Source organism: Mustela lutreola, chromosome 2 (assembly GCF_030435805.1).
Source record: "Mustela lutreola isolate mMusLut2 chromosome 2, mMusLut2.pri, whole genome shotgun sequence".
Classification (NCBI taxonomy): Eukaryota; Metazoa; Chordata; class Mammalia; order Carnivora; family Mustelidae; genus Mustela; species Mustela lutreola.
Window position 1 is genome coordinate 15,637,708 of NC_081291.1, and position 13,805 is coordinate 15,651,512.

General features: G+C 47.8%; 2 protein-coding genes across 4 annotated transcripts in view; one reads left to right on the plus strand and one right to left on the minus strand.

Annotated features, from left to right (window-relative positions):
• The window catches only part of ZDHHC3 (zinc finger DHHC-type palmitoyltransferase 3), a 54,546-nt gene extending 41,408 nt beyond the window's left edge, over positions 1–13,138 (minus strand). For all 3 annotated transcript variants that reach the window (XM_059160667.1, XM_059160669.1, XM_059160668.1), the window contains exon 1: positions 12,999–13,138. The gene's annotated coding sequence lies outside the window, so the exon portion shown is untranslated. The remainder of the gene's footprint in view (positions 1–12,998) is intronic.
• The window catches only part of EXOSC7 (exosome component 7), a 34,922-nt gene continuing 34,227 nt past the window's right edge, over positions 13,111–13,805 (plus strand). Inside the window, exon 1 of the mRNA XM_059160665.1 lies at positions 13,111–13,389. Coding sequence (XP_059016648.1) covers positions 13,111–13,389 — 279 coding nt within the window. The remainder of the gene's footprint in view (positions 13,390–13,805) is intronic.

Below are 13,805 nucleotides of genomic sequence, written 5' to 3' on the forward strand. Positions count from 1 at the left end.
ACACCTGCTATGCTCTCCCAGCATAAGGTTCCTGTGGGCTGGAAGCCCTGTCTTTTCATTAGCCCAGGGCCTGGCACACAAATGCTTGAGTACAATGCCAGAGCGTTGTGATTCCAGGCCCACCTTGGGAGGCCCTGTCTGCTTCCTTTCATGGGTATGGACATATCCCAGATGGTGGAGGAAGCACCAAGTAGGACTGTGAAGGAAGTGGACTGTGACTCTTATTTAAGCAACCAGAATGTTCCATCTTCAAACAATGTGGGACCAAAGAGTGTATAGAGGAGCTCTGTTCTCCCCTCACTGGTGAGGGAGAACCTGTGATCCGGGCCAGCACTCAGACAAGGGCACCCTCGGCAGAGTCAGACACCAAGTACTGAACTCAAGTTCACATTCCAACCCACACTTCAGAGTTTCAAAATATCCTGCTCAAAACCAATCAAGGCACACTGTGATAAAGAGTTTGCTTAACTCCAAGGCCACTCGAGCAATGGAAGTAGCTTTCCAATAAGGATCTGTTCCTTAAATTAGCTAACTGGAAATCTGACAAGTATGGGGAAAACCTCACCTTGAACAAACAGTGCACCTTCCCTTCACTCTGCCCCTAATGACCACATTAGGAGAAGCAAATGTTGACCTTTTTTCCCTTTTCTATTTTGAATTAGGGAAACTCCAATCACTGGGGTTGAGGAGTGGCTCTTTGCCTATGTCCGACTCCCCACGAGTCCCTTGCGTGAAGCGTTGGGCAGTACTGTTTGCTCAGGCCTCTGGGTTGTGCATACAAGGAGGCTGGTGGGTCCGGGGACCTTGAATTCTGCCCACCAGCTCACACCCTGAAAGGGGCAGCCTTTCCAGTCCTCCCTGCGTCCCACACCTCTCACCCCATTCCCTTGCCCTGTTGACCCTCTAAATTCTCCCGTGTTCAGTTCAGTTCAATTCAAAAACATACTTCTGGAGCACCCACTCAGTGTAAGGAACTGTGCGGGGGGGGGGCTCTCTCACAAGGAAATGCGTGTGCGCTGCCCAGTACAGGCCCTGTTGTTCCCCTCTGCCAGCTCCCAATCTGCTCAGACTAGCCTTACTCGCTTTGTTCTACTAACCGGCAAGTCCCATTTTGTTTGGCCTTGGAGCCTGGTATCTGGCAGGAGTATGTGCTCACATCTTTATTTCTTGAGTGAATGGATGCAGAAATCAGACCTATCCCACAATGATCCTAACATACAGGTTTCTAATGAACAGTACAAAGGAGAGACAAACAGTAATGCCCCCACCGCCCCCAAAAAACCCCCCAAAGTCCAGAAGTGAGATCAATAGACTTCCTAATGGCCAGGGCATTTAAAGGGAGAGGATCTGAGCAGGGCATGGAGCGAGGTGAAGCGTTCCACTCAAAGGCAGGGAGAGTGGTGACACAGTTTGTGGGGGCTGGATGCCCAGGGCTGCGTGCATGAGTACGCGCATATACAGGTTGTGTTGGGAACAAGAGGTGGGGGGGTGCTGCTAAGTGGAAATGAAGTTTAAGGTAGGGTTATGTCATGAAGGCTATGTTTTACAAGGCCTTGAGCTTCGAGGTGAGTTGGGACTTCACCCTGGAGGTACCAGGGAGGCACCCCAGTCTCTGAGGAAACTAGTTGGGCCGTAGTCATGCTATGGTATGATTGCTCTGGCACTGATAGACAGGACAAGATGAGACACACGGGAGGGCCTGGAGTCCACCAGAGGCCAACAAGCTGGGGAGACACTGCCCAGTGAGGCAACAGGCCAGAGTTCCAGCTGGGTGGAACTGGGTTTTCTGTTCCTCTTCTGTTTTGTTTCCAAAGAAAGATCAAAAACAATGATTGCTTGGCAAATTTAATTACAGTTATCTATGTCGTACTGTTTTGGCCAACAGTTCTAGAGCATTAAGAAGAGTTGGCTTTGGGATGTCTGGTTGGCTCAGTCATTAAGTGTCTGCCTTCGGCTCAGGTCATGATCCCAAGGTTCTGGGATCGAGTCCCACATTGGGCTCCCTGCTCAGTGGGAAGCCTGCGTCTCCTTCTCCCACTCCCGTGCTTGTTTTCCCTCTCTCACTGTCTATCTCTGTCAAATAAATAAATAAAATCTTAAAAAAAAAAAAAAAAGAGTTGGCTTTTTCATATGTGACTAATCCATGCCCAAAGTCATTATTCTTTTACCTGCAGAGGAGCACACTGAGGCCCACAAAGGCGAAGGGACTAAGCCCTAGGGGTAAGGAAGTCATAGGAGGATTCTTGATACGGGAGGAGTTCTGGAGCTTGTTCTGGAGCTCTCAGCCAACCAGATGATAAGGAGCGTGCAGTGTGGTGTCAAATGACCTTCTGAGATCTGGGCTATCCCAGCAGGTGGGAATTCTAAGGAAATCATCTAGTCCTCCCCTCTAGAGTTTCAGAAGCAAAAAACTGAGAAGTGACTGAAAGTAGTGATCATTTTCTAAAACAAAAGCAAAAACAAAACCTCCCTAGAATTGCCTCCAGATCTATAACTCACATGCTTCATCATACCTGACCACAAGTGTGCTCTTCCAGTAACCCAGACAGGTGGACACAAATGTATCTAGTGAAATGCAGTCTGTGGTCCTATAAGCCCAGGATGTGGGGTACTGGGCTGGCTCTGTGGTACGCACTCGTGACTCAATTTCCATGCTGCCTATCCACGGCTGAGCAATACAAAGGGCGACGCTACCATAAAGCTCCAAGTCCCACTCCACTGTGGCCCATCAGCAGGTTGGCTAGGCTGGATGCCCAGCCAAGTGCTGGCCATTGGTGATAGCAAGGGTCCAGATGCAGTACCTATAGTTACTCATCATTTGTTGAATGAGGGGCAAATTCTTATAAATCCATCACCTGCCCTAACAAAACTGACCCAAAGCCCAGGCTTTATGCGCAAGGGTCAAAGCCATCCCATAAAACATACAAGTTCTGTATTCGATGTATCAGAACCGCCCCCCCCAAGCTGTCCACCAACAAGTGTCCCAGGAACCACCGATCTTCTCAGACTGCCAACTTCACTGACTTTCATGAGATAATATGTTATCTCGAAGGCCGGGATTAGTTCAGCTAGATCTAAAATCCGTAAAAGCTTCTCAAAGTACTTTCTGAGGATTACTTTCCTGAGACACCACACCCACTCACATTCTCACATCCACACACGCATTCACACACAGCACAGAAGTAGGTTTTGGGGACTGTACAGATTAAAGTAGCATTAACACACTCAACCTGTATGAAGTATCTGTTTACAGACGGGCTGAATAAACTCAAAACAAGCGTTATTTTCCCTTGACTTAGAGAGAAGGGTCATCCAAATACTCCAAAATAATTTCTTTTAAGGATTCAACTTTCTGGGTCCCTCCCTACTAGGAAGAACGTATTGTTCAACTCAATTTCATCAACTCCTTAGCCAACGTCATGAACCTCAGCAAGGCAGTAGAAACCCTTAAATCGGAGGCTTTTAACATAGGTCACCATCGGTTTCAGGTGAGTAGTTAACCTCGTAATAAATCTAGTATTGTGTTGAATTGCTGTTAGGAGGTGGGGTGGTGGGGAGGGCATCTGGTATCTTCTTGAACTTGCCCTAAACATTGAATTCTCACCTAAACTAATTTTTACTACGGTTAAAGAACTCAGTCTACCCATATACAATCACTTAAAAGGTCCCCTGAAAGAAGGCAGCATCTTTTCTGGTACTTGCATCCCTTTTCTCAATTGAAATTCATCTTAACGAGTATATCAATAACCTTCTATGGTTTAACAGAGGAGATGGGGAGATGGGGAGGAGAAGTGAGTTGGGGGAAATTGGAGGGGGAGATGAACCCTGAGAGACTGTGGGCTCTGAGAAACAAACTGAGGGTTCTGGAAGGGAGAGGGATGGGGGGTTGGGTGAGCCCGGTGGTTGGGTATTGTGGAGGGCACATATTGCATGGAGCACTGGGTGTGGTGCATAAACAATGAATTCTGGAATACTGAAAAGAAATAAAGAATAAAAGAAAAAAAAATAACCTTCTATGGTTTAAATCCTACTGTCTCAAAAATACAATGTTTGCCACTTTTAGAAGTGTACAATCACTCACATTGCAGAGTGATAGACTTAAAAGCATTCAAAAGGCAGCCCTACAACTTCAAAGATAAAGGAATGGTCCGTGTCCTAGAAGCTTTAGAAAGGTATCTGAAGGAGAAAACCAATTTATCTGAGTTACAATTCTCTTAATTTAATTTGTGTAAGGATCCAAAAGGATTGTAAATTTTATACGCATTTTTAGAGGGTTCTCAGAGAAAGAAAGAATGAACCATGAATCACTATGTTTGAAATATTTCATTAAAAAAAAAAAAAAGAATGAGTCACTGAACTTTCTCTTCTAAAAGGTAAGGGTGTGGTTCAAAGGAAAGGTGCCTTATCATCTGCATCACAACCGCCAGCCAAGGAAGGCGTCCAGGCAGGCAGAATGCCCTGGCCTGTTCTAGAAGATCTTTACCGACAAGTCTACACCACTCTCTGCGGGAGGATCCTGTCCTGCTCTGCCTGTCTCTTGTCTTCTGACATACTCAACCTTCAATAAAACACTAAAAAAAGGGGCACTGGGGGGCTCAGTGGGTTAAAGCCTCTGCCTTCGGCTCAGGTCATGATCCCAGGATCCTGGGATTGAGCCCTGCATCCGGCGCCTGCTTCCTCCTCTCTCTCTGCCTGCTTCTCTGCCTATTTGTGATCTCTCTGTCAAGTAAATAAATAAACTCTTAAAACAAACAAAAAAAAAACCACTAAAAAAAAAAAAAGAAAAAAAGTAAATCATCACACTCCCAAACCAAACCCTATAATCAATAAGGTTCGCTGAGAAGACCAGACAGGGGTCGTAAGTTAAATTTTCCTTCTGGCCTCCTAACCTTCGTATAAAATAGACGCATGTGCACGCTCAGACTTCTTAATACTCGGCCCGCATTTCAGAATGAAGTCTGGGATTTGGACAGCGAATGGATGCTAACAGTTATCTTACTTATCACAATGGACTATTGTACTACAAGTGGCCAGATCACCACCTCCTGACTTTCTAAATCTACTTAAAAAAAAAAAAAAAAACACACCTGATGCGGGACACAAAGGCAGAATAGGAATTATTAATTCCTTACCGCTTACAGTCCCCCTGACAAGTCCTTGAAACAGGCAGAGTGACCTTCCTCCAGGGACTCAACTGCCTCAATATTGATACTCTGCGAAGCGCAAAAGGCATCTTGATCTTAGCCCAATCCCCAGCATTCTGTAAGTTTCCTTTAACATAAAAATCCCCTGGGAAACTTCCTTTATCAGATACATGTTGGCAATCATCCCAAGCATATGACCCACCCATACACATCTGAAGGGTCTGGAGAGTGAGTTTCTACTAAACAGCAATAAACGACCTCTCCTAACAATAGCTAAGGCCCCCAGGAGCCTGGAAACCTTGTTTCCAAAATACCTGGGAGGTTTACACTATCCCCAACCCCCTCCCACCTTGAAAGTATATGATGGGCCGCTCCTCATGACCCTGGGGCGGCTCTTTCTGCCCACCGTCTGTCCCCTTGCTTTAAATAAAACCACCTGTTTGCACAAAGACATCTTAGAACGCTCTCTTGGCTCTCGGTTTGGAACCCTAACATCTTTCCTACATCACATCCACATGGAGGATGCCATAATACAGGTCACAAACATTGGGGATCCGTAGAAACTACACTTGCTTGGGTAACAGTCTATTTTCCCCTTTTATAGGTGTACTTTATGATACGTTTTAACAATGAGGAAAATTAATGAGACTTTAAAACAGGAGCATGTGTACCATGAACTGGTTAAAAAAAAAAAAATCACCATCTGGGTCAGAATTTTAGAGCTGGAAGAAACCTTCAAGACCATCTATTAGATCTGAGCCAAACTCCTTCTGTTCCATAGATGAAGAAATCCAAATCTGTCTGAGACTCTGTCTAAAAGTTTTAGACAAAACATGCAGTGCTATATCCAGGAATGGAGATGGGCACCAACAGGAACCAAATGCCTATGATGACTGAGGACTTAGATAATGCAGCTCATTGTAATTCTTACAAAAATCCAGCACCTCAACCTTCTAACACCTCAACCCAGTGAGATGCAGAAGTCTTGGGTAATATTCCCGAGCTCCTACAGAGCAAGGGAGTGGTAAGGCCAGGACTCAAAACCAGCTCTGCCTGCCACCATAGACCACAGTCTGAGCACAGCACGTGACTTTCTTTCTTTTCCCAGAGCGGGAGGGGAGGAATGACCAAGCAGGAAACACAAGTTCTGCTTCCTTCTCCCTCATACAGTTCGCGGACCCCAGGAAAAGTCACGTCAGCTTCACTCTGTTGGCTTCATCTCTAAAGTGAATGGGAAGGCCTAGATCTCTAAGATTCGTGACTTCTTTTGAAAAAACAAACAAACAAAAAAAACAACCCAAGAAATGGACTCTAAACAGACATTCCTTCCACTAGCTCCTGGAAGCCTACTGTACCTGTTCTTTAAAAAAAAAATTTTTTTTTCTTTCTTCTCTGTGCTATTTGACTGACTTCTGGCAGCTGACTCTTTAACCGATCTCAACACTGTCCAGCAGACTACCTTACACACGCAGGGCCTGAAACACTCAGCCTTTGAGAAAGAGATTAGCAAGGTTTACCTGCCCTCATCCAAACTAGATGAGTAAAGAAATGAAGCTCTAGGAGTGAGCTGAAGGTCCATAAAACGGTTAGAGAGGTGACTTACCACCACCACCAACCCCGCCCCCAGTTTATCAGACTGTACTTGCCCCAGGCTTGTGCAGCCATCTCCCTGCATTCCAGAAATCTGCAACCCAGCAACAAAATCTTTCCAAGGGCAACAATGTATCACCAACCCAGCAGACTTCAACAACACTGCTTGTCAATGATTGTGTTACTCTCACAGTATGTGAGCCTCTCCTAATCAGGTCCACTGGCCTCTGGCAGGGTAGATTCCCAGCTGGGCCTTCTGCCTGGCTCCTGTCACAGTGGGGGGCATGCTGAATCTAAGAGTGGGGCCCCAATTCTTCCTAGGTGTCTACTACCCCACAGACACTGGGCTGTGTGCTAGACTCGTCTTCTCTTTGCTCTTCCTTGTAGATATAAACCCTGGCTTTCCCATGCCCTTTTGGAGAAAGGAAACTGAGGCATGGAGAGATTTGCCTAAGCTCATACTCTAAAGAAGAGGTGTGGAGAGGGTACATTCCCCAAGCTGCTCTCATTCCAGAGCCTGCTTTTTACTCCTCACTGCAACCACTAATTTTGCCCCGTAACCAGAAAACAAAGGGAAAGGTGGGCTGGTGCCTCCGCCATGACCTTGGGTTACTTACTGTTTGGCTCTCTTGCCCACACATGGTTATGTGGAGATGGTGCTAGTGGATGGGTCATGTGTGGCAGCATTCACAGGCCACAGGCCTGAACTTAAGCATTCTGTCCTCTGAGGTGGGGCCTTGGCTGAACACCAGCCAACATTTGGAAGGACTGATCCTGCCTTAACCCAGGAAGCAGGAGGTATGTGAAACTTCAGCGGGGACAGTCACCCTAGAACTGAGTCCCTAAAATCTGCTTCTATTGGAGAATGCTTCTTGGGGGGCTAAGTTCCAGCACGCTGCTTTTTCGGAGAGAGTGCCCACCCATGCTAGGCAGAGACCAACAGGCAAAGGGTCCCACCCGAGGTGCTGAAAATGGCACCTGCCCCCACATTGTGCCATGGGCAGACATGCAGCCACTGTGACATCACCCAGGCAAGCACTTGGCTTTTTTAGGGACTAAAAGCAGAAGGCCCGTGGAAGGATCTAAGATCGAGGGGAGAGCAAGAGAACCAGTTACTGCAATGGCACTGGGAGCAAGAAGGGAAGCCATACAGCTTTAGATCCCTGCTGATGTCTTTCATCCCCGGCACCCGTAGGTGCCACACCAGAGCGGAGCCTTGGGAGGACCCTGGGACCAAGGAACCGGCTGTCCACATCCATCGCCCGTGGACAGGCTCTCTCTCGCATCTATCGAGGGCTTTGGAGACAGAAGGGAGGCCAGTGCTAAGTTAAAATAGACTGGCTTAGGGTCAGGAGACCACAGTTCTCCTCCCCTTCCTGCGGCCACTACCACCTGATTTCTGGCCAAAGAGTTGCCCTCCCTGGGCCTCGGCGGCCTCACCTCTAAAACAAGGGAAGACTGAGCTGCATGCCAAGATCCCCTGCGGGGTTAAGATTCTGAATCCTCTGTTCTCAGGAACAAATTCAATATTTTGTTAATTTCTTAGATTTTTGTATGTCTACCAAAAGCATCCCTTAACTTCCTTTCCCCGTTCTTTCTTCATATACAGAAAGAAATTCACCAGTAACTGTTAGCCATTTTCCTGACATGCTCAGTTTTCTAAACAATTATCATTTCCTTTTGTTAATTCACTTAATTTTTTTTTTCAGAGTGGAAAAAGCACTACCAAAATGCATCAAATATTACAAAGTGGTAAGGGAGAGAAATCTTTAAACGTGAAGCAGGACGTGTATCTGTGACTGGTTCTGAGCTTTACCATCTTGGTAAGATACACATTTTAGGGTAAGATGAGGCTTAGAACAGTTAAGAGATTTGCTCTTAAAAAATCACAAAAAAATGATCTGTGGCAAAGCCCAGATCACGGGGATAGGCACCCAGTAGTCTTTGTACCGAAAGAGCATGATCTTCCTAATCATCTTGCCTTTCTAGATTTTTCTGCTGCTATTTTTCAGTTTAGAAATGTACGCTTTGTCCACAGCCACGTCAGAAGTTGCTGCAACAGAACTGTGGCCAGAATTGCATCTGTCCCACTAGGCTTATTTTTCTAAGGTGAGATATTTATCCCACCCAAAGAAATTCTGTCCCCACAGACCTTGACCAGGAGAAATTCCTGTCTCAGGTAGCCCAGAAACATCCAGAGTTCAACTGCCAAGTTTCTACATACCAGGAAGCTTACAGTTTGGAGGAGACTATGAAAAGATGGAGTTTTCCTGGTATTTCCTGGCATTTCTTGGATGGATAACTGAATCAGGGGGGACAGGGGACTGAAGCCTTCTTACCTTCACAGTTGAGAGCCAGGAATAACCTGGCCATTTGTCTCTGGAAATCTGCTTCCAAAGAGGAAAGCAAGTGATTAAAAACATGCACACACAAGAAGAAACTAGAGGCAGCGTGGCATTTGCTTCTCCCCTTCCCCCCAAGCAGGTCAATATCCTGACTTCACTCCTCCATTTCTATCCCGATTCTGGGGCTATTAGCATGGGTATGCGTGTTTAAGTATTTCCAGACTTGCTAATCAGAATATGTGACCCCCCCCCCAACCCTTTGTTCCCTAATGAAAGATGTGAGAAGCACTCTGCTACCTTCTCAAAAGGAAACACACACGAAGACCATTCCTCTATATGAGAATAAGCTTTACCGATGGAGTCCTATCAGTTTTTCTGCCACTGTAATTAAGAGTTGTAATTTCTGGAAAAGCAACACAGCCACAGACCTGCCTGCATGACTGACAGGTTATTTATATCGAGTGTTTCTTCAGACACCGCACTGGCAGGACAAATCAAAATGTTTAAAGGAAACAGATCCATAGGGAAAATAAGTTACTCGCATTTGCTTTTCTGCAGTTTTGGGCTAATTGTGAAAATGCAAAGGTAAAGGTCTGGCACTTGGCTGCCTCTCTTTGAGCCTGGGAAGATGTTCCCCTGCTGGTCTTTTAAGAAATCCCTGCAACTTCAGCACCACGGACTCTGCGTTGCCCCAAGCTCTTCTGTAACTGGCTTTTACTGCTTTAATTAACCAAGGTTAGGTGGGACAGATTTATTCCACCTCTGTAATGTCATTGTTGTCTGCTAGTGGCTAATAGCAGCTCTTTACCTCTCATCCTTGATGCCTGGCCTGCACAATTAGCACCTTATTACAGGTCGGCCTCACGTCTAATTACCACACTGGCTCAATTGAGCAGTTTATTTCACTGTCTTGTTTATGCGCCAGTTCGAGTGCCTGGGCTCTCCAGCTACAGCAAATCCTCAACTCCTTTTAGGCAGGTGTTTTCAGCTTCCCATCTCTTTGAGTCCACGAGAACACTAGACACTCACAGGCATGCAAACAAATACTTCCTGTTTGAAGAGCTTCTAGATGTCTATTCTGGGAGTAAGACACATGGTTGGCATCCGGGTCTCCATGCCTCGCTCCATCATCCGTCCCAGATCCAACAGCCTTCTCTGTTGCTGAGAGCTCTTCTCAGCTACTCTGAGTTAAGCTCCACTTGGCTTGTATGTAACCTCTTCCCTTATCCGAAAGGGGATAAGGGAAACAGACATAGCGAGCGTCTCCTCCGCACCATGTTTGACCTTCCTTTAGAAGAAGGAGTCAAGGGATGTGAATTTATGGTTGAACAGACTCCCTGCTTTTGGAATAAAAACCAACTACAGCCTACAGAGCAGTTAACAATTCCATAACTAAACAGGCCTCCTTCACCGAATACTCGGGCAAATGAAGTAGAGTCTGGTGAGGCGACTGCATAAGGGGATGGTTAGGAGTGCAGGTATGGGAGTTGTTGCCTGGTCTCAAACCCCAGCTCGGGCACTTTTTAGTCATGTGACCTGTGACCTTGATCAAGACAATCAACATCTCTGCACCTCAGCTTCCCAATCTGTAAAATAGGGATAACGGTACTTGCCTCATAGGGCTCTTGCGAGGACTGAAATCAGTTAATCATTGTAAAGTGCTTTAGAACAGTGCTTGGCACCTAATAAGCACTACGTAAGTTAATGTTAAATAAAATTTGCATAGTAAGAGGCTCAGAATGGACAGACTTAGAAAACATAGTCCCCTCCACCCCCGCCCCCAAGAATCTGACGATAGAAAAACATGCTGGTTTTATAGACTAAGGTGTTATTCTTGGCTTCTTAATTTTCTGGCTAACGTGCCTTCTTTGACTTGCTTCAATAAACCAAAAAAGAACTCCGAATTTATGAGTTTTAAAAATGTGTAATGCATTATCACAACAAACATGATAAAAAATGTTCTGCCAGCATTGATATGTAACAGTTACTGAACGTGTCATTGTTTATAGAGAACCGAAAATAAACATTCCGCTGTTTCCACCTCTCAGACCTACTTAGCCCAACATGTCAGACATCATTCATAAAATTATTTAGCAAATACATCCAACTCTTCTCCAGCAAGGAACCTTTAGTCAGTTGTCAGGGGAATGGTTCAAGTTTGTGTTCTATATTTTCAAAGACATATTGAAAGATCTTTATAGAAAGATGATTCCATGATATCCAACTCAGACTCTTTGTCTTTTCTGATCTGTCCATTTGCTGCCACTTTTAAAATCTATAATTCTCTTAGTTATCTAGCTACTAAAACTCCATGTTCAGGGTCTTTACTTTCTGAGCAATCTCTAGAACAGAATATCATTTCTAACATCAGCAGCGCCTTATTATCTCATCACAAAGCTCCTCACATAGAAACCAGGTGTCCGACCACACAAAGATTCCTATGTGCCCCAACAGGTGAGGCACCTGTGCTTTCATTTGGAAGAAAAGCCTTCCGGCTTCACCTCTCCCAGTCTCCCTGGAGGGCCAAGTCCAACCCTGCAGGATGTCTTCCCTGTAGGTAGTACACCTATAAGAGAACTATGGAGACTTAAGAAGCTAGTCATGTCCAGTGATTATTTATTTTGGAACCCAGCAGTTTACAGCTTAAGAATATGGGCAGGTACTTCTTCCCTGTACCCTCCTCTGACCCACCTCCCTAATCCCACTGTATTCATGGGTGCCACCATGTTCTGTGGTTATGTTGACCCTAAAGCCTTTCCCTCTGTCTGGGGAGCTACTCTGGGCAGAAGTCGTGTTTTATTTGTCTCAGTGTTCCAAAGTTGGCCCAAAGCCCATCCATAGTAAGCTCTCAGTCACCTATGAGACAGTATCGAAGCTACTAGCAAAGAAATACATTCTTCAGATGATCAAGCTGTCAAGAGTTACTGTACTTTCACTTTTCAGAACCGGGAGGCTCCTTAAAAGAGGGACATTTGGAAAAGTCATCAGACACCCTTGCTTCAGTCACTCTGGGTTAACTTTCCCCCATTTATCCACATGACCTCTTTAAAATCTGTACCATACCTTATCTTGCCTTGCCTTATTGGGTTCCTGCAGTGACCCTATATTCACCTTGTGGGTATCCCTTCTGGATATCCAAGGCCCATACTCCAACTTGGCCATGGCCAGGGCTGGGATACTCCCCCTTCCTGCCCCCCGCAGCTGTCTACAGCTCCCAGCGACCACACCATCAAGCCCAGGCTTCCAGCCATCGCTGGGAAGCACTGGGGACGCCTAGACACTGTGCCCCTGGCCAGCACCAGCTACCAAGACTCTGCCCCCTCCTCTCTTTGGGATAATGCTCCAGCGACCACCTGGGGCAAGGGGGGATCCTGCAACGTTCTGGGTCAGTGTTTGGTCAGCCCGAGAGAGTGGGCAGGGGTGGAATCCTTGGGGTGGAGTGAGGACGCCCTGGGACTACTGGGCACTCACTCCCGGCGCGAACCCTCCCTACCCAGAACAAAGTAAAGAGGGCTTCACCGTCTCTTCTTTTCACGCATCCGAGGGACTACAGAAATGCGGGACGGAGGGATGGGGGTGGGGGAAGAGGGGAGGAGAGCAAGGAGACAGCCCCTCAGGCCAATCATGACATCTGCCTCCCCTCGCTCAGGGTCGGTCGGTCTCTCTTTCAGGTCCTTTCTCTCTCTCTCTGGTCTCTCCTCTCTCTCTCTTTCTCTCTCTCTCTCTCTCTCTCTCTCTCTCTCACATACACACACACACACACACACACACTCGCTCTGCTACTTCAACTCCGGCTCTGAGCAAACTGCGACGCGCGCCTCTCCCACTATAAGTCCTAAGCTCCGGCTCCGGCCCCGGCCCGCGCCTCTGGCCTCACCCCATCCTTTTCACTCAACCCCAGTTCCCCCTCCCAACTGACCGTGAAGCCGGAGGCAGTTCCCCAGTCCCAGGCCCCCGGTGGGGCTCTCGCCGCCGCCGCCGTCGCCTCCCCTTGCAGCCCCCGACCCGGGACCCGGCCTCGGGCTGCAGCGATGGCTCCCCGGCACGAGGCGCCGCGGCTTCCTGGACTCGTCCAGACACGGGGCGGCGCGCAGGAGAAGCCCATCGAGCTGCCGGCGGTGGCGGCAGCGGTGGTGGCTGCAGGAGCGGCCGCCGCGCAGGTTGATGACGCAAGGCGCGTGGTGGGGGGGGGCGTTGTCCGCGCCGGGGCGACGCGAGCCGATGACGTGCGACGAGCGAAGCGGCTCGGCAGCATGGCGTCCGTGTCGCTGAGCGAGGCTGAGAAGGTGTATATCGTGCACGGCGTTCAGGTAGCTGAGCCGCGGCGTCAGCCATCGGGTCCCCCTGGCATTGCGGGTGGCGGCGCGCCCTCGTTTCCCTCGGGAGGTGGCGGCCAGGCGGCGTGCTGGGTTTACCTGGTCATTAGACAGCTCTGCGGCCGTTGTTTGCAGCCCGAAGCCGGCAGCGGGAGTCTCTTGAGGATCCCACGGGCGAGGGTGCACTTAGGGCTGTGTGCGTACTTGAAACCTGCCGCGTCTACAAGGTTCCAAACCTGGGTGGGAAGGCGGTCCCTGAGGCCTTTTCTTAGCGAGGGAGCACCGCCCCCAGGGCCGTCTTTTCAGCTTTAGGGAGTCGCATCACAGGGCCGAGCCTCTCTTTTCCCTGCTAGGAAACGGGGGTTGGCGGGAGGCTTCTGGCCCGTTGTTCCTTAACCTCGTGGTTGGGA